The sequence below is a fragment of the Drosophila sulfurigaster genome, chromosome 2L (assembly GCF_023558435.1).
Source record: "Drosophila sulfurigaster albostrigata strain 15112-1811.04 chromosome 2L, ASM2355843v2, whole genome shotgun sequence".
NCBI lineage: Eukaryota > Metazoa > Arthropoda > Insecta > Diptera > Drosophilidae > Drosophila > Drosophila sulfurigaster.
The window spans coordinates 573,367-599,214 of NC_084881.1; the positions used below are offsets into that span (position 1 = coordinate 573,367).

Sequence of the window (25,848 nt, forward strand, 5' to 3'; positions counted from 1 at the left end):
CATTTTTTGTTGCGTGAATTTTTCGTGTGCGTAATGTGCAATAATTAAAATATTTGTACAAGATGTACATCTTTCAGTTTTCGTTATCGAACTTACCCCAGAACTCCTGCGGCGGTGATCGATCTCCGGCGAAGTGCTGGAACGGGCTAAACGACGAGGTGTTGCATAAAAAATAAATTTTTGCACAATAAGCACATCCGCACATTTGAATTATACACTATCAATTTTTAGTACAACAAATTATTAATTAATTTAGACAAGAATTTTACTTATAATTCATGTTCTTTCTTGACATGACTTTCATACTGTTTTTAATTTTCGACTTGCTTTTCATTTCTAATCTTTACAATTTTACAGCACTCTTGTTTTAATAATTTCCTTTTACAATTTCATTCTTTTTATCTTAATTGCACTTTTAACTCTGTTTTAATCTATTATAACTGCGATTGCATTTAATAATTTTTTTATTTTTTATATGTGTTGGCGCTTCGCAATTGTTTCAATTAGTATTCAGACATAAGTGATTTTTAATTTTTTTTGTTTTGTAGTGCAACTTTTACATTTCTTAACTCGTCTGTGTTTTAACAAAACTGCACTTCCGTTTTCTATTTTTTTATTTAAATTTTGACTTGAATGTGTAAAACTTTAATTTGTTTCGGTCGAATGCGCTACACTTTTCGATCGTTTTATTTTAACAGATAAATTAGATTTTGTTTGTTTCAAATTGCAAGAGTGATTTAGTTTAAATCATTGTTTGGTTTTCACAACACTTTTAATCGACGATTAGAGAATGATTTCACAAAACAATTTGATGATGATGGCAGAGAGTTAAAGTTGGCACCTAAAGGCGCTTCGCTGGCCAGGCAGTGGCCTGTAGAGGCGCTCCGCTGGCCGAGAGGGCCGGTGCAGGGGTGCTCCGCTGGCCGTGAGGGCCGGAGAGGTGCTCCGCTGGCCGAGAGGGCCGGTGCAGGGGTGCTCCGCTGGCCGTGAGGGCCGGAGAGGTGCTCCGCTGGCCGAGATTGCCGGAGAGGTGCTCCGCTGGCCGTTGCAGGTGCTCCGCTGGCCGTGAGGGCCGGAGAGGTGCTCCGCTGGCCGAGAGAGCCGGTGCAGGGGTGCTCCGCTGGCCGTGAGGGCCGGAGAGGTGCTCCGCTGGCCGAGAGGGCCGGTGCAGGGTGCTCCGCTGGCCGTGAGGGCCGGAGAGGGTGCTCCGCTGGCCGAGAGGGCCTGTAGGGGTGCTCCGCTGGACAAGCTGCGGCTTGCGAAGGCACTTTGGTCGAAGCAAACTGGCTGTCTGCTTCGAAGCAAAGAACAAGGCCTTGAAGGCAACAAAACCAACCCTGCGAATAAAATTTTAGTCAAAAGGAGTCCCCTATGACATGATAAAACTTTTCTCTTACCAAATATTTGCTACAACAATAAAAAAATCGCCAATAGCGCTCGATGCCTTCCGATTTAAATCTTCGGTAATTACGCGTCTATGTACGCAGCCGGTCATTAGAAAATGACCAAACCGGAACCGGCCTTCGCTAAGTTGGCCGCGCTCGCCGATGCAGCTGGCGCAGATGTCAAAGCTGAGCTTTCCAGTGCAACCGATGCACTTTACGCTTATCAGCAGTTTTACAACACTGCTCAGCTTATCAGCTGCTTACAGCGCTGCTTTAAGCTCAGCTTAACAGCAGCTTAAGCTAACTCGACAGACTAACAAATGCATACTTTTAGGAGCTACTTGCAACAACATGAACCTTGGCTTAAACTCAGCAGACTTTTAGGCCGAATTCAATACATGTTGCTGTAGGCGCCGTTACACAGCCGAGACGATCTAGCCATGTCCGTCTGTCTGTCCGTCCATATGAAACACTGGATCTCAGAGACTATAAGAGATAGAGCTCTAATTTTATCGACAGCATTTGTTATGTTTGCACGCAGATCAAATTTTTGCCTAGCCCACTTCCGCCCCCGCAAATAAAAAAAAACGAATAACAAGCGTAATTTTAAAGCTAGAGTTGGTATATACAATACGAATTTTGGTATATAAAATAATTACTATAGTAGTTATGATTCCTGAAAATTTGGTTGCGATCAGATAAAAATTGTCAAGGTTACTAAAGAAATACTTTTGTAGGGCAAAAACGCCTACTTACTAGGGGTCTTAGTTGCTTTGGCCGACAATCTGGTATATTGTGCCGTCTATGGTATATTTTGAATGTTTTACTATATAGATATATTAAAAAAATATAATATTCGGTATATTTTTAGTATTTTCGTCGTATTCTCTGTTTATTTTGAAAACAATACCGCAATATTTTGCTTCTATTCAAAATGGGTAGCGGATATCTCACTGTCGAGCACACTCGACTGTAGCTTTCCTACTTGTTTAGTTACATATATAAAATTTATTCTTAAATAACTTCTACAATTTTTATCTTATCGCAATCAAATTTATAAATTTATATTATTAATATATTTGTTGTCTAGGGCTTTTGACTAATGTGTTCCTTTTGGGGTGAACTTGGGCTGAGTTACTAAATGTTGTCACAGATGAAAAGAGCGAAGGAACTTGATTTTTTATAATATTTAGCAGCCTGTCCTTATTTTTAACTGCAAATACGAGTATCTTCGGGTCTCTTAAAGATGATATTATGTCGTTGATAGCTTATTTTTAATATTCTTCAGGACATGCAAATTTATTATTTGTGGAAAGCAATTAATCTTAATTATGTTGTAATGATGGCAGTGCCTTTCGAATTTCGTATGCTTCGCAGGTAAGCGCCTTGTCCAGTCTTGAGGTCTACAGGCAAGCAACTGGGTACAATGTCCAGGGATTGTCAAATCAGGTGCACTACGTGATGTGCTTTCAATAAAGTGCAAGAAAAATCAAGAGAATTGCCTCAAAAAAGTTGTAATGCGCTTAGCTGCTGAACGATACTCAAAGGAAAACGTTGAACAAAAGGTAAACAAAATCAAGACCGAAGCAAACCACAGCAATGCCAGCACTTAAAATCTCCTAAATCCATACCTAACCCCCACATCTAAATGTAAACCGACCGTACCCGTGCGTGAGCAATTTTTCTAAACATGGAACCGCTATTGAGACCAGGCACTGACTGCAGCACGTTCTGGTTTCGAGTTGTGGACGTGGTTGATAGAATGATAAACATCTCAATAATAATGATGATGTAGATGGTTTGTTAAGGATGATTTAAGCCCCATCCAAGCTTTTCAAGTAAGTTTAGACAAACCTTTTTTTTAACGAACGCTAAGAGTTTCAATATGTTTAATGCGTTTCCATTTCGATAAATTAGAAGTGACTTTTTAATATACATTTAAAAAGAAATTTAGCAAATGGGTAGTGCTTATGTGATTTATTTAGAAATTCCATTTCCGAAATAATGAAAATTATTAGTTTTCAACAACAATATTTCGCAATTTGTAGATGACTAATAATTAAATTCAGTAAATGATTAATGTAAGTAGTTCATTATAGTATATTTCCATTTAATAATTATAAACATACATCCATTAGCGGGGCTCCTGTTTCCACATTCACAAAAATTGGTGCTCCCGCTTTCACTTTCACAAGTTTCTTTCGATTTGCCGAAACTAAAAGTAAATGCCTTTATCTACATCAAATAAGATATTAATTACTTTGGGAAGATAGACTAACAAGAAATTAATGTCAAAGCGCTTTTTTCGGAACGAACAAAACGAGAAACCTGACCTTTGAATACGTTTCATTAAGAAAAGGCTTTCTGCCGCCATTAAGTCGAAGCAATTCGTGCTGCCTTATTGTCTTTCCAAATCGTCAAAGAAAATTCGACTTCTGTTATAGATTCACAAAATGCTGTAGAATATTGTTTCTTGAGGCGGCTGTTAGTTGGCAGGTTACAGTTTGGAATGCAATTCTACCGAAAAATTCTTAAATAATATACTCCCCGGGAATTTATATGTACAAGAAGTACAAGGATACAGATAATATTATTTTTGAAATCCAGAACATTGCGTGATAATGGAATAACTACATTTGCTGCCGCACTAAGATTTGGTGATCCGCTTCACAATATATCTCAAAATTATAGCAAGAGCCATAATAGTCAGACAAATTGAAAAATTTCACTCCCCATTTGTGTGGTTTGTCTGCAAAATATTATTGAAGAAAGGTCTTCAAAATATTGCGGTAATATTCTCAAAATTTACCAAAACCACAAAATATTAAAAAATAGTAAAAAACATGTAAAATTGTATATTTGGTATATTTATGTGGTACTACATTCAAAATATACTATAGATTGCAAAATATATCACATTGTCAGTCATAGCATATAAGACCCTTCGTAAGTGGGCCTTATACAAAAAAAGTATTTCTTTAGTAACCTCGACAATTTTTATCTGATCGCAATTAAATTTTGAGGAATCAAAATTACTATAGTTATTGTAGTAATTCGCGAATGTAGCTTTGAAATTATGCTTGTTATTAGATTTTTTCGATTTGCGGAAGCGAAAAATTTGAAATAAACTTGATCTGCGTGCAAACATAACAAATGCTGTTCAAAAAAAAAATTTAAAGCTATCTCTCATAGTCTCTGAGATCTAGGTGTTAATACGGACAGACAGACAGACGGACATGGCGAAATCGTCTCGGCTATTGACGCTGATCAAGAATATATGGGGTCGGAGGTGCCTCCTTCCATCTGTTACATACAGTTCCTGCTGGCACAAAATTATAATTCTACCCTATGGGTAGCGGGTATAAAAATAAGTATTTTTGGGCAGCATACAAATTTGTTTACTAGGTGATATGATCAATAATAGTATCATTCCAAAAGAATTGAAAAGACTTAAATGGCGTATCGAGATTTTTAAAAACTCCAAAGTTAGGCTCAATAAAGAATATTGCAGATTTTTCCATCACTAGGTTAGTTTATCGTTAGTACATATTTTTGATAAGCTGTGATTTTGGGTCGATAGCCCACACAGATCCTACACATTCAGCTATTATGCTTTCTTTAACATGAACAATATTATGCTCAACAGGTGCTTTGCGTTTCTCTGATTGAGGTGAATTCGGTGCAACCGAAGATGAAAGTGACAATTTTGCAAAAGCAGACGGACTCCGTATGACGTTAGACAAATCTCTCTAGCCAACATAGAATCCAACATATGTATAACTTTTTTAATTGCTTCTTTATCTTCCCCATTGACCGGCAGCGCTGTCTCGCAAACATCATCAGTCAAGTCATTCTCCAATTCTTCTTCTCCATCCATATAAAAATCAAAGAATTTAAAAATTGCTCAATCTCCATGTCGGAAAAAGCTGATAGCTTATTCAAATGTCGCCGTTTCATGTCTACTGAAGCAATTATTTGTACTTAAATATGTCATAAGTGGTCCCACTTTCAAACTTACCTTATAATTATGTTTCCCGGATTGTCCCAAGACTGTCTTTAGACGAAATACCTTATAAAAATTTATTTTTAGTGTGGGTTTAGAATATTGCGTCCTTGAGACTGCCCGTAACACAACAACTTTTTTTCAACAGCGAATATAAAATATTTAAAAAAAATATTTATGTTTTGCAAATTTATATTTATATTTATTTCTTGCAAATGCATATGTATTTATTAGTTGCTCAAATTTTCTGCTTCAAATGAATATAACAGCTGACGCAAGCTCTAGTGTGTATTGCAAACGTTTAAAAAAAAAACGCAAACCAAGTTAAAATGAATGAAAAGTATGAAATAACGGTGTTTACTTCTGACCAGTGCTCTGTGGGCGATTTGGTCTCGCTAGCGGCATTTAATTAATAACTTCTATACTAAAATACATAGATGTCTTCAGTAGGTTTTTTTTCACTGATCAGAGAAAAGTCATAGTTTTTTTTAAGTTAAAAACAATTTTTTTTAAATTTTTTTTTAATTAAAAAAAAAATTTTTGTTAAATATAAAATTTTGTTTTACTTTTTTTTTTAAACTTCAATTAACAAATTTCATATATAAACTTTATCTAAAATGATGGGATGATTGGAAAAAATTGGATGACTTCTGAGGTCCATACTAAAAAAAGATCCCTTTTTGATACTGACACTGTGCCTAAAAACTCCCATAGTTTGAAAGCTAGCAGGTAATAGCAGTTCATATTGCACATTTTGGACGCCACTAATTCACACTTTCGGCTAATAAAAAAGTTAGACTGAATCCAGTAAGTTCGACTCCACGAAAGACAGGTGAACGCTAATCCGGGCTCGTTGTTAATACACTGAATTACCACTAAGTTTCATGAACTACTTATTTATAGACCGGTCACAAACATTGATTTTTTTTGTAATACATACCTTGAAGATAATAAAAAGCCAAACTTTTAACAAATTCAATAAAAATTGTAAATTTCCGAGGAACTCGAAATTAATGCGCGCATAAAGAAATAATTTTGTAGAGCTCTTTGCAAATTCATATGGCGTGTTTCTCCTTTCACACCTGTTGATCAGTTAATCGTAGAGCTTTTAAAACGCTTTGATAAATCTAATCAAAGCATCTGTTGCAAGCCCACTGTGCAGTGGTCAATGGCCACAACACAAGTCAGCTGTTTTAGCAGTGAGAAATAAAACGTTCCGTTGAAAACGTTGAGAATCGGCCCACCTAGAAACGAAATTTTCGGTTTTGGTCGCAAAACAGCTTTTGCATTTTTGCTTTACTTATATGTACATTTTACTTTAAACTGTAAATATTTTTGCTCGCTGCCGTCTCACAAATAATATTTTACTAATGATAATATTTCACTTTTTGATACAAATACTAATGGTATGCTCAAAGTAATTCTCTAATGCATCTATTGCTTCTCTTGACTTTGTCGTCGTTGCTGAGTAACAAATTTCGTACAGGCATCCTTAATGTTTATGGGGTCGTATTAACTTGAAAGAAATATTACATGTATAAATCCTTCTATCTTATCACCTTTTAATGAGAATGCAATGCAGTAATAACCCTTTTCTTACGTGTCCGACTATCTTTTTCCTTTTTAAATAAGAACATGTCCTTTTATATTTTATTACACCTAAACACTTCACAATTGTTTAACGCTTTTGATTTATTTTCCTCTTACGTTTCCTTTTTTGCTTGCTATTTATTTTTATACCCGCTATGCATTGGGTAATGTAACAGGCAGAAATAAAGAATACATACCCTGCAGAACTGGAGGTGTTAATTGGCCATGGGTAAGCGCTTACCTCGCCGATCACTACATGGGTACTTACAAGATTGACCCTATAGTAAACGAACGTCGAACAACCTAGTTAATAAATGTATGCGCATTAAAGCATAAGTACAAAATAACGGCAAGATTTTGTTTTTGTTATTTTGTGGAAAGAGCATACACAAGATTAAAGACAAAACTTCGATTACGCTTTACATCGCTGTTTGTTTACGCGTCTTTGTTTTATTTTGCGCTACTCTTATGCTCAAACGCAGCTCTGTTTGCTGGCTGATGAAATTTGTGCAAGCATTTCAGTTGAGAAGTGCAAAGCGGATCCGCGATCAATTATTAGGTGTTACTTAAAAAATAATATATCATACGTATGTATGTACATATGTATTACATGTTTAATGTGTAAAATATTAAATAAACAGATAATAAAAGAACGTCAAGCAGTTAGCATAATGTATAGTTCTACAGTGCAAAGGAAAGAAGAGGAAGTGGAAATTATGACTGAAAATGTACGTTATGGGAATAATGACAGGGGATTGCGACCCTGAAAAAAGAAGACAATTTCTTTGGTGTTATGGTCGGTGAGTATTTTAAAAGATAATTATTTAATAATCATTATCCACTTCAATCTTATTAAACTTTTTAATCCTTTATTTCCAGATTCAATAACTGAGGACCAGTTGAGAAACTCTTGCAGCTACATTTCATACAAAAACGGAAATTAAAAAACGCATTGGTAGACGCCACTTTGTAAGTAGTGGTGGTCTGCTGGTAAGTGCTTATTTCACCAGCAACGAACTAGCGCTCAGAACTGCAGGGTATATACATTGATCAGCGTCAACAACTAAGACGATAAAATCAAGTCTGTCTATCCATCTGTCCGTATGAAAAATTGAATCTGAAACTATAAGAAATAGAGTTATAATTTTTGAGAGCCCTTGTAAAATTTGCACGCAAATCAATTTTTTTCAAATTAATTAAAAATTGTAGAAGTTATTTAAGAAATATTTTGACTACTTTGACAAAAAACGCTTACTGCAATCAGGTCTTACTGCCTATGCTGACAATCAGGTACATTTTGCACTGTGTGATATATTTTGAATGTAATACTTAATAAACCAATTATAGCCTTTGCTATATTATTGTATTCTTGCAGAATATTAATTTGGTATATTTTAAAATAAAAGCGTCACTATTTGATTTTATTCAAAATGGGTAACAGGTCTCTTGCAGTCGATCACATGCGACTATAGCTTTTTTAATTGTTTGAATTAAGCTGTTGATTTTGTATAGACAATCTTTTGTTTAGGTTTTTAATCCAAAAATAAATTATAATCTTAAAATAAAATTATTTTATATTTAAATTAATATTAACATTATTAGCAGCTAATATTAATGTCTCCTTGACATTTTTTGGCAATGTAAACATAACATAATATAATAATATAATATGAACATAACTTAACAATATATGTACTATATGTTCTAATTCTCTAAATTTTTGTATAAATAGGACAGATGGTTATAGGACCACAATTAATGAGTCTACGGCACACAATGCAAAGTGCCATTTGGCTAAGGATTAATTCAGAAAAAATAAGTAAGTAATAAGTACAGTCGAGTGTGCTCGACAACATATACCAAAAAAAAACAACAAACTAAAAAAATATACCAAATTGTACATTTTGTATATCGATATAGTACCACATTCAGACGGCACAATATACCAGATTGTCGGTGGGCGTGGAAAATATCGAAAACAGACTTTACTGTGTGGCACAATAACACCAGCTGTGGAAAAAAAATATGTTTTGATGTCTCTGTTAACGCTGATCAAGAATATATAATATATATTTTATAGGTTTGGAGACGCGTTCTTCTGTCTGTAACACACATTTTTTGTAGTGACAAAGTTATATTACCCTTACTATGAGTAGGGCATATGTAAATGTAACATACATACATACATGTATGTGTGAACGCATATGCAGTCATTTTGTGCTCGTCGTCAACATACTGTAATTAGCCGTAAGACTCTAGGTGGTGTCTTCTCAACCACAAAATAAAATCACTTTCTCACACACCACAACATAATAAAAAACCCGCAAGGGCTACACATATGTACATACATAACGTCTGATATCGTTTACTTTATTAAATTTAGGACAGCCTGTACATTTTACCTATGGTATTAGGTTTGGCTTTCATCTTTTCTACACTCAACATTTGCGTTCCTAAGTTAATTAATTCTACCAAATTAAACACCTTATGCGTGAAAGACACTTACTGTAAAACTTAATTTACCATTTCAAAATACATATGTACATGTATATGAAGCATCTTCAGATCATAAATATATTCATTAGTATTTGAGATGCATGTCACCTAACAAGTCTGTGTTTTTAATGAAAAATAATTTAACGATGCAGTCATACTAGGCGGTAAACGGGATGTGTACACACCACTACTCTATTGCCAATTATTTAAATACAAGTTACAATTTATTTAAAATAGCAAATTATTTTTGTGAAGTAGCCAAAATAGCAGGCCTCGTGCTAAATTGAGTGGACTCCTGTTTTAGGTCATGCAAAATAGCCAAATCTGGCTAGAAAATAAGGTGCTGTTGTAGATAATCTATACATATATATCCTGCAAATGTTCTTGAAGCAAAAAGCAAGTTTCTTTTTGAAAAATAAAAGCAAAAGCTAGCCAGAAAAGCAGTTAACTGTAGTTCTAATTTTACTTTGTTATGTACCTACAAATAATTGAAAGCGTTACTCTTATAACTTTAAAATGGACAAACCAATTTTCTCGCTTCCTTTAAATTTTAGCTCGCAGTATCTGAAATTGGCGATCTGATTTTACGATCCCAGCCTCTTTTCGGAAACACAGAAGTCAAGTACCGCAGCACAATTTTTTTTATTTATTTTTTTTTTAATATATGTATATACATAAATAAATATTAGTATATAGTCGTATTTTCATTTCATAGGGTCCGGCTCGTTTTTTTTTATTTTGTTTTATGTTATTAGAAAATTTTGCGTCTAACACCAAAAAATTTTGTCAACCCGTGGCCCGCAGGGGGCGCATTTAATAATAAAAGTTATTCAGCAATCGATAATGTAGGACAATTTTTGAGGTTAGGCGACGTCAATGAAAAAGTAAACCATAACGCGGTATAATGTTACGTTGTAAACCTAACTTAGATCAAATAACGAAGCGAGGCGAATTCGCTCACAGTGAGAAACAAAAGCTTTTTGTGCTCTCGCTTCGCCCTAGTTTTAGCATTCAACAATTTCCTGTTAAATGCTAAAATGTGATACTATGATACGTTATATCAACTGTGCCAATAACTATAAGTACATAGATACACTCTTTGATTCCTGCCAGCACCAAGTTAAAATACCATTCTATCTTTTAGGTACATATGTAGTATACAAAAATTGACTTGAAAGAGCTGCTTCAAATCAAACTTTTATACATAGTATGCACTATGTTATGATACGCTGCACTTGCCTAAGAGAATAATAATGCATCGATAGCATAAATATATACATATGTACATTGTATACATAGGTAAAATTGCGGAATCGATTTTGATTGATATACACACATTTTGGCCAGATTTGTAATTGTAAATGTATTTAGTAGTTAAGTATAGACCTCCAAATTTGTTGCCTACTTTGTGTCAATTTTTCACGCAAATCCTTTTATTGCACTTTTGGCTTATATCGAATTTACGAACAAATCTTGCGTCCTATGCCCTTCACCCCCCTTTGAACGCCCCATATACTGAATATAAAATTTTCTTCGTAAGCGACTGTGTTGATTGCTCCGAGCCTGTGAGACAACGCCGCTTATTTTATTGGTCACATAACAAAAGATTATAGGAATAACGAGCAGAAATTCGCTCTCCCACTTACACATTCCACAGATTGATGTAGAAGTGTAACGATACGAATCTTTATGTGTACAAGGTTATAAAAATATGATGAGGCTTATATACATTTCTATAACTGTTTATTCCTTTATTGCGATGCTAATGTTGGTTGTCGGCTGCAAACAGTTTCACGTATCATATTTGCAATAGAAGATGAACTTGACCAAATAATTCAGCCTAAATAATGTGATAAAGAAATGTAACTTTACTGTGCAACAAATTCAAGTGCTCTCGAAAAAATGTACAGCTGTATCCCTTATAGTGTCCGAAATCTAGGTATTCTACTTACTGCAATGACAAATACAAAAACTATTTAAAACAGCCTTTTCTTGATCTGTGCAATAAAACGTGAACTAAAACAAATTTGTCTTTTTCTGACTTGCAGAAATCTCAAAGGTGATCTTAGGTTTCGGGATCTTAGATTTCATAGGTTACGTATTTACATATGTATATGGGCGCGGCAAAAATTTGAAACAAACTTGATATGCGGGCAAACAAAACAAATGCTGTCGAAAAAAAATTGTAGCTCTATCTCTTATAGTCTCTGAGATCCATGTGTTCAGACGGACAGACACACAGACGGACATGGCTAGATCGTCTCGGCTGTTTATTGATCAGGAATATATATACTTTACAGGGTCGGAGATGCCTCCTTCTACCTGTTACATACATTTCCTGTCGGCACAAAGTTATAATACCCTTCTACCCTATGTTTAGCGGGTATACAAATCGAAAATTATAACCTCATGGTAAAGTGGGAAGGAAGGCGTGGTCTAATTGAAAAAAGAAAAAATCCGAAATTCTATCTTAATTTTTTAGGTATATCTATGTACAAAGTTTCATGTTTCTACCTTCAAAAATGGTAAAAATGCCGCAATTTGAGACTTTTTGCCCATAGTGCACTGCTATGCAGTGTATGAGCGGTGTGTCCGCTCCTCCTGTATACTCCAGTGGCTGCCGGCTACCTCTAGTCGACACCGAAGTATTCCGTGGCGATTACTTGCGGTGGCCGACCTTCCGTGATCTTTTCACGGCCATCTACGTCAACAATCCAAGCTTGACTCCTGTCGAGAAATTGTTCCATCTGCATTCCAAAACTGCAGATGAGGCCAACGAGTTCGTTTGCCAAGTTTCCGCTTGCGAATGATGGTTTCGTGTCGGCTTGGTGTGTTATCTGTGAGCGCTTTGAAAACAAGCGCTTATTGATCACGAGCCAGCTCAAAATACTCTTCAACCTGTCCACGGTTTCGCAAGTCGGGGGCAGCGATTAAGGAGCTGCATGACACGATTCAGCGTTACGAACAAGAGGGTGTTGAGGACGTGAGGCAAATTTTCAACTCGCAGAACTCTACCGCTGGACCATCCCGTCCACAGCAGAGTTCAAAGCGAGTTAACTCTTTCAAGGCCCGAGTCACTCAAAAAGGCCAATCGTCTGTTTTGTGCTCAAAAGAGAATCACCCTGTCCGGGTCTGTCCAAGCTTTCTGCAGATATCGGTCAATGAGCGGATGACCTACATTAAACAGAAAAGCCTCTGTTTAAAATTGTTTTTCAAGAGGTCACCAACTCCGAGACTGAATGCGCACAATTGCTTCACATGCAAGGGGCGGCACCACACTCTTCTTCATCGGGGCGATAGTGCCCATAATGGTGTCTCTTCCTCTTCTCCAAAACAGTCCACTCCGAATCCATCGGCAACAAATGTGCAAAATTGCTTTGCCATTAACGCACAGAATGTCCTTCTCGGCACGGCGGTCATCAATGTATGACCACTTGGGTACTACATAAACCGCGCGTGCGCTAATCGTTTGTTCCAACGCATCAAGTTGCCATTTCAGTCCGTGCGAGCCTAAGTATCTGGGTTGAATCACGCAATTATGTCAATTCAGCATTGGTTCTCCGACGAAGCCGAGGCTCAATATCGAAACTTCAGCATTCGTTATTCCACAGTTGGCAGGCAAGCTGCCCTCCTTCCATATGCCGCAAAGTTTCCTAAGGAATCTACCAGCGATCGAACTGGCAGATCCATATTTCTAATTGGCGCGGATATCCTTCCGTCAGTCATCTTAAGCAGCTCCCGGCCAAACACTTGTCGCTCACTCCTTGTGCAAGAAACCGTTTTTGGCTGAATTCTCACCGGCCCCGTCTCCCAGAATGTGTCGACAACTTCTCGTAGCAAATGAGGCAGATATCGGGTGACTCTTCCATTCCGGAAGCCCGATGGCATTGAACTGGGTCATTCCAGATCCATAGCGCTAGCTCAGTTCCTCAAGAACGAGTATCGTTTGACAAGAAACGATTCTTCAAAGAAGCAGTACAATGCCGTTCTCCAGGAGTACGTGGATTTGGGTAAAATGACACCCATCTCGCCGCAGGCGATCGTCACGATTTCTAACTTATATCTGCCTCATCACGCCGTCTTCAAAACAGGTAGCACCACAACGTCCTGGCAGTGACACACATGACGGAAGAGGCCATTACGGAAATGTGTGCAGCCCTTGACAGCGATGGCTTGCCGCTGAGGAAGTGGACGTCGAACAACAAGAGCGTGCTGAAGAACATCCCAAAGGACTACCTACTCCGTGAAAACTTCCTAGAGCGAAAACTCTTGGCATTAGGTGGCAAGCTCACGATGACGAGTTCTTCTTCATGCCACCAGAAGTTGCCCATCAGGACTCCTACACGAAGAGGGAAGTGCTTTCGCAGATTGCAAAACTTTTGACCCAGCCGAGTGGCTGGCCCCTTTCGTTATCCGAGCCAAGATCTTCATGCAGGAGATCTGGCTAAAAACGCTCGAATGGGACAAACATTTACTTGCGGATCTTTTACTCCAATACAAGGAGTATCTTTTTTATTTTATTTGGACGTTGACGTACTAACGGCAGTACCATCAAGTGGCCCAGCGATACCAAGCACGGGCTTGTTGACGCGCGGACAAAACAAAATAAATTTGTAAACAGCATGCAATTAAATGAAAACCGCGAATAAATATTAAAAGACGCTGGACAGCTAATTAAATTAGATTAAAAATATGTTAGAATAAATGTATAATAAAATAAATAACAATTAAATACTCGATAAATAAGCTAATAATAAGGTTTTAAGCAAAGGAATAGATTTACTAGAGCAAACTACGTTATTGAGATTATTATAGTTCTCACAGAATACGGAAGGGATTATGGCAAGCAAAGTTAGTAGATCTACGTGAAATGAGAAGAGGAAGAAAATTCCTAGTGATCCTGACAGGAACTGCAAAACTAATTTGACTTAACAGCTCCAAAGAGTCTATTTCACCATTAATTAGTCTCTGTATAAAAACAGCACCTTGCATAGTTCTACGGTCAGAAAGAGAAGGAAGGTTTAGTAATAAAAGACTACTTTGATACGGTGGTAATCTAATTTTAGGATTCCAATTTAAACTACGAAGAGCAAATAATAAGAATTGTTTCTGCACCGATTCAATCCTATCTTGATAAACCCTATACTGGGGATTCCAGACAAGAGATCCGTACTCAAGGATAGGACGACCCAGTGAGACGTACAAAGTCTTAGTGATGTAGGGATCATTGAACTCTTTCGACCAGCGTTTTATAAATCCCAGAACACCCATGGCCCTATTTACAGCAGACAGAATATGCTTATCGAATTTTAGTTTTGCATCAAGCAAAACCCCTAAGTCATTCACACCTTCAATTCGCTCAAGAGGAGTATCATATAACATATAGTTATTTAACTGGGAAGAACCCCTACAAAAGGTCATAAACTTACACTTATTGCAGTTCAGATGTAACATATTTACTCTGCACAAAGATTCTAGACGATTAAGGTCACATTGTAACAGTGAGCTCGCAAGACTATCATTAAATGTCAGGCAAAGCTTAACGTTATCGGCGTACATAAGTACACGGGAATGCATAATAACAGAAGGAAGTTCATTTATGAATAAAGTGAACAATAGAGGACCCAAATGACTGCCCTATGGCACACCAGAAGTGACTTGAACACATTTAGATACAAAACCATTATAATAAACATTCTGAATTCTGTTGGAAAGGTATGAGGATATCCACTCAATTAGGCTATGAGGAAACCCTAAAACATTAAGCTTATACAGTAAAAGGTGATGATTAACAGAGTCAAAAGCCTTACTAAAATCGGTGTAAATGACATCCGTTTGCATTTTATTCTCGAATCCTTTAATTACAATAGAAGAGAACTCCAATAAGTTAGTAGAAGTGGATCTAGACTTCACAAACCCATGTTGGTAAGGTGAAATTATAGATTTACACAGATGTTGCAGTTGAGAAGTTATAATTTTTTCAAATGCTTTCGGAATCGCAGACAATTTAGATATACCGCGATAATTTTGAACTTTAGATTTGCTCCCTTTTTTTAGGATAGGTATAATGTATGAATTTTTTCCAGATTTTAGGAAAAGAACATGAATTAACGGATAATTCAAACAATTTAAAAAGCGGTTTACAGATACTACCAGCACAATACCTTAGCACACAACTAGGTACTCCATCCGGACCAGCCGAAAAACAGGTTTTATAGCCAATAGTTCCGTTAAAATAGAGCTTTCAGTAATTAAAGGACCAAAAATACAATTAGATGAATTTAACTGATAAGGATAAGAAAAGGAATTTTGAGAACTTGGGACAGAATATGTCGTTTGGAAAAAGTCCGCAAATAAATCGGCAACATCATGACCATTAGATACAGTCATATTCTCCAAAGACATATATGCTGGTGATGACGCGGATCTACGCTTCGAGTTAACGAAGTCGTAAAATCGCTTTGGATCACGCTGAAATCTTATTCTGCACCTACTCAAATAATTATTATAACACTCATGGTTATGAGTGCGAAAAGCAGCTTGAGCAACAGAATAGCGGAGAAAATCAAAAGAAGAGCCAGTTCCCTTGAATTTTTTGTAAAATCTCGACTTACGATTTTTTAAATTCGATAATTTCTTAGTAAACTATAAGGGTTTATCAGACAAATGTGGAATACTTGATGGAACACAAGCATCAAATAGCGAGTTTAAAGTAGAATAAAAAAATTCAACCGCTTTATCCAAGTTTGTAGACAACGAAAGTTGGGACCAGTCAGTTTGAGATATAAGCAGACCAAGTTTCTCAAAATCGGTTTTCCGAAAACAACGAGAAAGCTCACCACAACGTACGCTCGACTCTGACGCAATAAATGGGAGCTCCAACATAATTTCTAAAGTGGGATGGTAAGGGTCTTCAGGGGAAGATATAGGAGATATTCTCGATAGAGAACATGAATCTGGGTCTAAAACAAAAATAAGGTCTAGAGACCTGTTTAAGCTATTTGGAATACCGTTAATCTGAGACAATGATACCCCAAAGAGACTATCAATAAAAACATGAGAAACAGAGGGGCAAAGTCCATTTAGATTTATGGCGGAATGCCATGACACCCCAGCGATATTAAAATCACCAAGGACTATAAAGTGATCACGATCAGAAAGCATATTATAAATGTTATTAATAATAGAAAAATGAGCTAAATATAAAGCATCATCTGAAGCAGGAGGGATATATGAGCAAGAAATACAAATGTTAAAACTACCAAAGGATAATCTAACAGCCACTAGCTCAATGTCAGAAGTGTGATCAATCAACTCTGAATTTAATTGAGCATCTACTGCAATTAAAACCCCACCACCGCGACGTACCTTGCGGTCACGTCGGTATACGGAAAATCTACTAGAAAAGATTTCCGTATCAAGGATGTCATTTTTTAACCAAGTTTCAGTAAAGGCAATGACATTTAAAGGGAAAGATACACTATTTAAATATAAGTCAGTAAGTTTACTACAAATACCTCTTACATTCTGATAGCCAAGAAGTAAAGAGGATGTTAGTTTTTTGAACTGACAGACATAGAAGAAGGCTTTGAAATCGAATTCTTGCCACTACTAGGAAGAGAAACCGGAGACCGATTTTTCTTTTTCGCAACAAATTCTTTAACTAATAGGTGTTCCGGCCAAAACTCTTTACTGCACATCATGCTAAATTGTTCAGCCGGAACACTTATTTTAAAAGACGAAATCTCTCGTTCATACGAGAAATTAAATTTATCTACTTTAACCCTGGCTTGGGATTTGGACTTAATATAAGCCCGAACATCATCAGATGTCGTATCAGGGGAAAGCCTTGAAACGAAAATCTGCTTAAGAGGTGGCACTGCAACTAATGTGTTGCGGACAACTGAGGTAGGAGCTGGAGGCGATTCTTCTATCGTTACAGCACTAACGATCTCAACAGAGGATGGTGATGGTTGAATTTCTTCAACCGTCTCCATCTCAGTCGACAACAAAATCGAAGCCGGAGCAGGAGACTCCAATCTTAATGACGTAATGTCATGATCTGGAACATCCAAAGCTACCGAAGGTTGAGGGGACGGAGAACTAAACGTCATTAATTCCCCAGCAGGTGGTATAGATAAGCTTGGAACATCAACTGAGACAGAAAGCTCGATTGGGGTAATCGACAGACGCGTATTGGCCTTTTTACGCTTCGGAGACTCGGTCAAGAGCTTCATACTCTTAAACCCAGAATTCAAAGCAGAAAAGCTATCGGAGAGTTTTTTAAAGCCCGCCAATATATCTTTAAACCCAGTTCGCGTCTGCCGTATAAACCCAGCAATATCGCGTTCAGAGTCCCTACAATGTTCACAAGTCCATCTCAATCCAGACTTGGCCGAAATCAAATCAACAATACGGCCGTTAAAGCCAGCACATTTTTCATGTGCAACGTTGTCGCATAACCAGCAACAAACAAAACCCATTTTGGCACCAACTGGCACCCGGCATTTCTTGTTATAGCAGACCAACATGTTGCTAAAACAAATATTATTAAACCAATTAAAAACCAAAAAAGAAATAAATCAAAATAGATAAATTATTTGCAAACTAATATGATCTGTACTTACGAAGAGCACAAAACACAGAGAGTATGCACAGGTCGAGCGAGACGCAAGATAGGTAGGCAACTACAACACCAAGAGAGGGAGAGTTACTATTCTAAAGAGCGTTGAGAGCACAAAGCACAAGCACTGAGAGTAAAGCGCGGGTCGAGCGAGACGCAAGATAGACGATAGCCGACAACACCAAGAGAGGGAGAGTTAACTATTGTAACAGCGTTGAGCGCAAAGAATAGCAAGTGATAAAAGAAAAAAGAAGAGCGTGAAAGTAAACAAAAGTACAAAAACAAAGTGAAGCGGCAACGAAAACAGAATTGTTTTGCTAACAAAGCAAAGCAAAGTTTGACCACACAATTTGTTGTTATATTTTCAGAAGAATGATAATAATTTACTAAATACACGAAAGCACACAGCGATTTAACGATCTGTAGTTAAACACAAGTGAGAGAGTAAAATTAATGTTATATTAATTGTAAATAAATATGAAATTTAATGAAAAATCACAAATTTAAGAGGGAGGAAAAAAACACGTCCGACTGCGAATGCGAGAGCGAGCGAATTGCCTCGGGAGCTATCCTGCTCTGGGTAAGATACGGATTCCAAAATGGGTTCAGTTCCAGACAAAACTGAAGCTCCAGTATCACGGATTCTGTGACGGCGAACAAAGTCACCACGCATCTCCTCACTGTGAAGACAAAGGTGGTTCCTGTCAAGTCACTCTCAGTGCCACTTTTGGAACTTTGTGGCGCAGTTTTGTCGGCTGAGCTATCTTCGGCCCTCCTCCTGAATCTTCCAGCAGAAAGCTTCCAGACTTTCTTTTGGACCGATTCAACAATTGTTCTCGCTTGGTTGAACAAGCCACCCTGCAAATGGACAACCTTCGTAGCCAATCGTGTGGCAAAAATAGTCCAAGCCAGCGACTCCAAGAATTGGTCACATGTGCGATCCGAGCACAATCCGGCAGATCTCGCAAGCCGAGGTGTCCTGCTACAAGAATTGATTCATAGCCCTTTGTGGTGGCATGGACCAGAGTGGCTTCATCTGCAACCGGATCCTACGCGCCTGTGGGCGTCCCACTTGCTGCGTTATGATGAGAGTCATCCAATTATACTCTCGTACTGCTCGTCCTTTTCGCGACTATTGGTTCGTTTCACCCATGGTATATCCGTTTCAGAATCTGGATTCCAAAGCTGAAGGTCCTCGTCAAATCAACCATCAACTCTTGCAAGGTTTGCGTGTTCTACAAGAAGAGATTGCAGACCCAAATGATGGGGGGACTTGCCCAAGGAAAGGGCGTCCTACTCGAGACCGTTTAGGCACACTGGAGTTTACTTCGCTGGCCCATTCGAAGTCAAAAACTACACTGGCCGAGCCTGCCTCATCACCAAGGGATATGTCTGCGTCTTCGTGTGCTTCAGCACGAAGGCGATCCTCTTGGAGGCGACATCGGATCTCACGACTGAGAAATTCCTGGCCGCATTTTCCCGTTTTATAGCACGGCGCGGGTGCTCACAGAAAATGCACTCGGGCAACGGTATGACTTTCGTTGGAACTGACAAGGTGATCTCCACCGACTTCTTGGAAGCGACGAGGGAGTGTATCATCGCAAACCATGGTCACCAAAGCCTATCCTGGCACTTCAACCCGCCGGGCGCCCCACTTATGGGTGGATTATGGGAAGCCGGCGCAAAAAGTTCTAAGGCACTCTTTTACAAGACTACCTCCACTACAAAATATACTATTGAAGAGTTATCCACTCTTTTGTCTAAGATCGAAGCCTGCCTTAATTCGAGGCCCATCTCTCCGTTGTCTGAAAACCCTACGCACCTGCTAGCCTTGACTTCTGCCCATTTCCATAGGTGGTCCGCTTATTTCGGTGTTGGAACCGGAAATTAACCAACCGGCCACCTCCATCCTCAATCGATGGCAGCGACTGAAGGCTCTTCACCAACAATTTTGTTTCCGTTGGAAGGATGAGTACCTGAAGGAGCTACATAAACGGACGAAATGGCAATCCCCTACACGGAAACTTCGGATCGGTGACATCGTCGTCGTTAAGGAAGACAACCTTCCCTCCAACGAGTGGCGCCTAGGATGGGTGCTGGCGACGTGTTCAGGCACTGATACAAAGGTCCGAGTTGTAGATGTGCTCACGGCGCGGGGTACTATCGGAAGACCCGTCGCCAAACTAATTCCTACTCCCCATGGAGGACAGCAATACTGACCTCTCTCTGTCAGAAGGACTGAAGGACGAATAACCTCCGGTTTCGTTTCTCCATTCGTCGTCCTCTGCTGGCCTGTTCCATGTGTCATTGACAATGTAAAGAGGCTACTATAATAATCATTTGCTTTTTTGTTTCATTCCATGTAGTATGCCATCACATGCAGCCGCCGACCAGAGCCGCCCCGCTGGCACCAACTTCTTCCGGAGTCGCATGTGCCGTGGGATCCACCCACTACGGAAGTGTCAGCACTTCCTCAGGCTGACAGCGGAGAAACGGTTGAGAGCAATACTGATTAACAAGTACTGCTCTAACTGTCTGGCCCACCAACACTCCGGGCAATCCTGCCGCAGCGCAGGAAGCTGCAGGGTGTGTCAGAAGGACCACCAAACGCTCCTGCACTTCAAGGAGGCACGCAGCACTCGCCCCAGACGTCAGCGACGACCGACCGGAAGCGGCTTGGTCTTCAGCTCCACCACGGTCACGTTCCCGCTCGCCGTCTCCCCATCGACCGGCCTCACCTCCGCCCGAGGGGTTTTTCCGACGTCGCTCACATCTTTGTTGCAGGATAAGGCTGTGAGCATCCTTCCGACGGCCAACATCCTAATCAAAACCGGATGTAAAACATTCGAGATGGGAGCGCTGATTGACTCGTGCACTGCGACCAGCCGTATCAGAGTATCATTGGCAACGGCCTATCGGCTATCCGTCACCCGCGTTAGTACGGAGGGGGTCTGCACGGCGATCATCCGACTTCCGTCAAAGGTGCTGCTGCAGGTTGATCCCCAACTTTGCCGCCGCACCCACCTCCGACCTGTCGATGGCGAGAACTTGGAGCAGTTTTGCAGCATTACGCTCGCCGACGAACGCTGTTCCAGCCATCGATGGTGCTCCTGGTGCTCGGCACTGATGTGTATCCTCACATCATTCAACCTGGCATCCTGCCGAGCACCAACTGTTTGCCAATGGCCCAGAACTCTACACTGGGTTGGATTCTGTCCGGTCCATGTGGACAATAAAACCGTTTGCAACTCATTGCAAGGGGGGGAGGATGTTGATGCCAGATTACTGCAGGTGTGACCACTCAGACCAGCTGACAGTGTGATCACGATCGAGTGTTATCGATAGCGACAAAAGCTAGTATACTGTGCGTGTGACCTTGTCATACGCGCAGCCACACTGATCTAGGTTTCCTCTCGTGATGGTCACCCTGCCCACTTTAGTGCTTTTTTCTATTCTACCATATGTTCTCTACTACTTTCGTTGTGCGCTACAAGTATTTTTTCAAGTAAGAAAATAAAAACGTGCTTTTTTACAAAGTCAAATATAAAAGTGCAAGTGTTTACATTTATTTTGAAGACGCCCCCTACACAGGGAGTAATAAAAGTATCCAAGTCATTCCCACAACATCGTATTACCAATAACCACACATATATTTTAATGGTGTGAATCACAAAATGACGTTCGCTGTTAATAAAAGTACACAGTCTACTGTATATACGATTTAATTTGATTTCCATTTCAGTAAACTAAATATATAAATTAACGCTGCGCTTAAATTTGATCTTTAACTTTTCTAATTATTTTCAATTGACAATCAGTTTACAGCTGACCAAAACAGTTGACCAAATTTAACAACTTAAAATTTTTAGTGCAATTTACTGCGCAAATTTGAACTCAAACTGGGGCAGAGAATATCTTGATGAGCACTTCGCTAGATATTTTACAAATTTAATAAAGAAAAATAGTTACTTTAAAGCAAATTTTTTTGCCTTCAGGAAATGTATGTAACAGGTAGAAGAAAGTATTCTTGATCAGCATCAATAGACCAGACGATCTAGACATATCCGTCTATCTATACAAGGTGCGTTCCAAAGTAAACAGGACTTTTTGAATCTAGCGCCCTCTGATGGCGCCATATTTATGTCAACTGGTGCGTTAGAATCTGCTATCCTTTATCGACTTCCAGTAAAAATTTCATCTATTGAAAGTCAAGTTATTGCGTTTTAAGTGTCAGTATGTTTTTGTCATCGGTGCGAAAATGAGCTTCGAACAAAAAGCCAACATTAAATTTTGTTTTAAAACTTTTACCGAAAAGTTTCAATTGATGAAAAAAGTTTATGGCGATGGTTGCCTATCCCGTAGCAGAGTGCACGAGTGGTTTCAACGTTTTCAAAGTGACCGTGAGGACATAAATGACGATGAACATGTGGGCCAACCAAAATCCGTGATCACAGAAAATTCCATCGAAACTGTGCGCGAATTCACAAAAAATCAGCCGAAATCATCAATGAAATTAATGGAAATAGAATTGAACATCTCCAAAACATCGATTTATCGCATTTTGACCGAACATTTGGGTGTGTGCACGGTTTGTTCCGCACAAATTGACTGACGTCCAAAAATTGCTCACAATTAAACATTCGAAGGACCGACTATTTGAGCAAAAATCACATTTTAACCATCAACCACTCCCCGTATTCACCTGATATTGCACCGTGCGACTTCTACCTTTTCGGAAAAATGCATTTGCCGATGAAAGGAAAGCGTTATGCAGACGTCGAGGCCATTCAAAAGGCTTGCACCGGCATACTGGAGGCCATACCGGGCAACGAGCTAAAACACTCGTTCGACTTGCTTTTGGACCGTGCAAAAAGCTGTATTAAAGCAGAAGGAGACTATTTTGAATAATTTAAATTGATTTTGCCGAAAAAACTATTTGTTCTGTCTTTTTGTTAAAAGTCCTGTTTACTTTGGAACGCACCTTGTATATATATATATATACATTTTTTTATAGCATTTTTGGTATATTTTGAAAATAATACCGGAATATATTTCGAGCACACTAAACTGTAGCTTTCTTATTTGTATGTTCTATATTTGGCTCTGAAACAAATTAAAGCTTTCGCAATATGTTTCTCGGGCTGGTTCCAGAAAGGATCCATGCAGGACTGGAGGCGGCGGTTGTCCATGGGTAAGTGCTTACCTCGCCGATCACTAAACGAGCGTCAAACCACTCAGTTAATAAATGTATGCGTTTTAAAGCATAAGTAAAAAATAACGGCAAACATCGCTTTTGTTTTTGTTATTTTGTGGAAAGGGCATACGCAAAATCACAAAATTAAAGACAAAACTTCGATTACGCTTTCCATCGCTGTTTGTTTACGCGTCTTCGGGGCACCGCTTACAAAAACAATTGTCCTGAAAGAATCGTTTGTATTATTTTGTGCTGCTCTTTTGCTGTGGAAGGTGGAGCAATCGCACTTCTATTAGGTGAGTGACTTTAAAAATATTATATGTATATATTAATATAGTAAAAGTACAATAAGCAGTTAGCAATGCATAATGTATAGTGGAAGTCATTTAAGAAGGCTTAAGCAGTAGCAAAAAAGACAAATATACAAAAAAATTATTTAATAATTATCCACTTCAATATATTAAAACTTTTTAATCCTCTTTATTTCCAGACTCAATAACTGCGGCGGTATTGGGCTAGCTGAGGACCAGTTAAGAAAGGCCTATATGTTATTTTAAAACCTTGCCTTAAAATAATAAAAAAAAAATCCGACTTATTAGAATAAAGAAAAATTAAAAAAACTGTAATTGTAATTGTATATGTTTTTTAATTTATAATGGCCGACCCTTCCATGGGCTCCGATGTAAGTACTTACCGACCCTTCCACGATGTCCCATATAAGTACTTACTTTACCAGCTGTTCCATGGGGTCCAATGTATGTACTTACTTTAAAGACCCTAATGTGTTGCACTATTTCTTTAGACCGTGGGTAATCGAGGTGATGGCGACTAACCCTATTTGCGGACATGCCATACAAAAACGGAAATTAGAGAACGCATTGCTAGGTGCCACTTTGTAAGTAGGGGTGGTCTGCTGGTAAGTACTTATTTCAACAAAACAGGGGAACTACAAATTTTATTATTGCTTCGTTCTCTACAAAAGTAGCGTACCCCATTAGCGAAACAGCAAGATCGATTTATAATGAAGCGAACATTGTAGGAATAGACTATACGTACGTAGATAAAACGTCAGGTATTTTGCTCTACATGCTTTCACTCAGGCCTTAGAAAGCGTTCGTGCTTGCGACTCATCTCTAGGATTTGCAGCTACATAGCATTAGTTATGTCTCGTGAAACTCAAAATATCATTAAGAGAAGTATGGTTGTCGCTTCTTATACAAGAAAAGAATCAAGGCCAAAATTGGAAGCCGAACAGAAACCGCAAAAAGCTAACATTACGTAGAGAGTCACAGTAAGATAAAAATTCGAGTCCCAAAAACAAAGGAGGTGAACAATTTATCTGTTTAAAGGCGTCAACGAGTTCAAACAATATGCACAGAATGCTCAGCAATATATAACACAGCTACAGATTAGGCCACTAAAATCGAAACGATACCAATTTAAATGACAGAAACGACATGTTACATTTTTTAGCAGTTCATCGGACAAAGCTTAAGATGCCATAATAGGTTTTAATTTGCTAAGTCAGCGGATAAAACCCAACATTTTCAAGACAATTAAAAGCCATTCCTACGAGAAAGTAAATTTCAATAAAGTAGACGGCATTATGATTTAGAAAGATTAAAGCATTACGTTAGAGCTCCAAAGAGCAATTGAAAACTTTCTAAAAAAGCAGATCGGGAAATGTTACTATATACTCCTCGACGAACTATTCATTTTTTCAAAACCACTACACAGTGGACGGTCTTGTATAGAGAAGGCGGACAAAAATACATCCAATAGAGATATCAGCTTAAATTTTTTTTGCATATGAATAATTCCATATTAATGATATATTTATAATATTGGCAAGTACATAAACTTTATTTTCGCGCCAATTTAAACTATCTAATTATAGCAGACCCCTAAGGTGCAACAATGCAACAATATTTTTGTAGTTATTTCCAATGTGAATTTACTAAACGCTTAACTTTTAATGAACAATTAATAATGCAATACAAAAAATATAAACTTTTTATATTCAAAATATAATAATTAATCATTAAATAACGAAAGAATAAATAAATTATTAATTTAAACGACAATAACAACAGTTTTATATAATATACAATAAGTCGATTATAAAAAAAAACTGTTAATTCAAACAAAGAACCATTACTCAAGCAAATCGTAAACTGATATTGGTATCCTTATGGCCTTATTTTTTTTACTAAGCCGCTTCTTCCGAAAGTTCGCCATTGGAAACTAAAGCGTTTTCAATTATATCAAAACTATGTACTGTAGCTGGAATACTATATAGTACTACGAGTATTGTTTAGTTAATTGCTCAGCTGTATCAAATGCGTAATTTCTAAACTTCGGGATTAATTCGATAGCCTGATGACTTAGCTCGCAATATTGTGCCACATCTATCTATCTATCAAGTGACAATCTAACCCTGTTATTTCGGCTGACAATATACTGGCTTTGAAAAATTCCCAGGCAGTGTTTCCATCATTGGATGATCCGCTTTCTCCAACTTTTCGTTTGTCAACGATGAGTCCCATATTTTGTCGAA

At 38.3% G+C, this 25,848-nt stretch overlaps 1 protein-coding gene across 1 annotated transcript; it reads right to left on the reverse strand.

Annotated features, from left to right (window-relative positions):
• Positions 1 to 204: 204 nt before the first annotated feature.
• LOC133850795 (uncharacterized) lies at positions 205 to 1,512 on the reverse strand. Its single transcript, XM_062286991.1, has 3 exons — positions 1,398 to 1,512; positions 1,052 to 1,337; positions 205 to 972 (listed from the first exon to the last, which is right to left on the reverse strand). The coding sequence occupies exons 1-3, from the start codon at positions 1,493 to 1,495 to the stop codon at positions 829 to 831; spliced, it is 528 nt and encodes a 175-aa protein (XP_062142975.1). The 5' UTR covers positions 1,496 to 1,512; the 3' UTR covers positions 205 to 828.
• Between the last annotated feature and the right edge of the window lie 24,336 nt (positions 1,513 to 25,848).

What these genes read in the sequence shown, in the direction of transcription:
- LOC133850795 (XM_062286991.1), bottom strand. Translation starts at nt 1,495, where the DNA reads ATGACCGGCTGCGTACATAGACGCGTAATTACCGAAGATTTAAATCGG. An exon ending in ATTGTTGTAGCAAATATTTG is followed by an intron (nt 1,338 to 1,397) that starts GTAAGAGAAAAG and finishes TTTTATTCGCAG; the next exon opens with GGTTGGTTTTGTTGCCTTCA. An exon ending in CCTCACGGCCAGCGGAGCAC is followed by an intron (nt 973 to 1,051) that starts CTGCAACGGCCA and finishes CCAGCGGAGCAC; the next exon opens with CCCTGCACCGGCCCTCTCGG.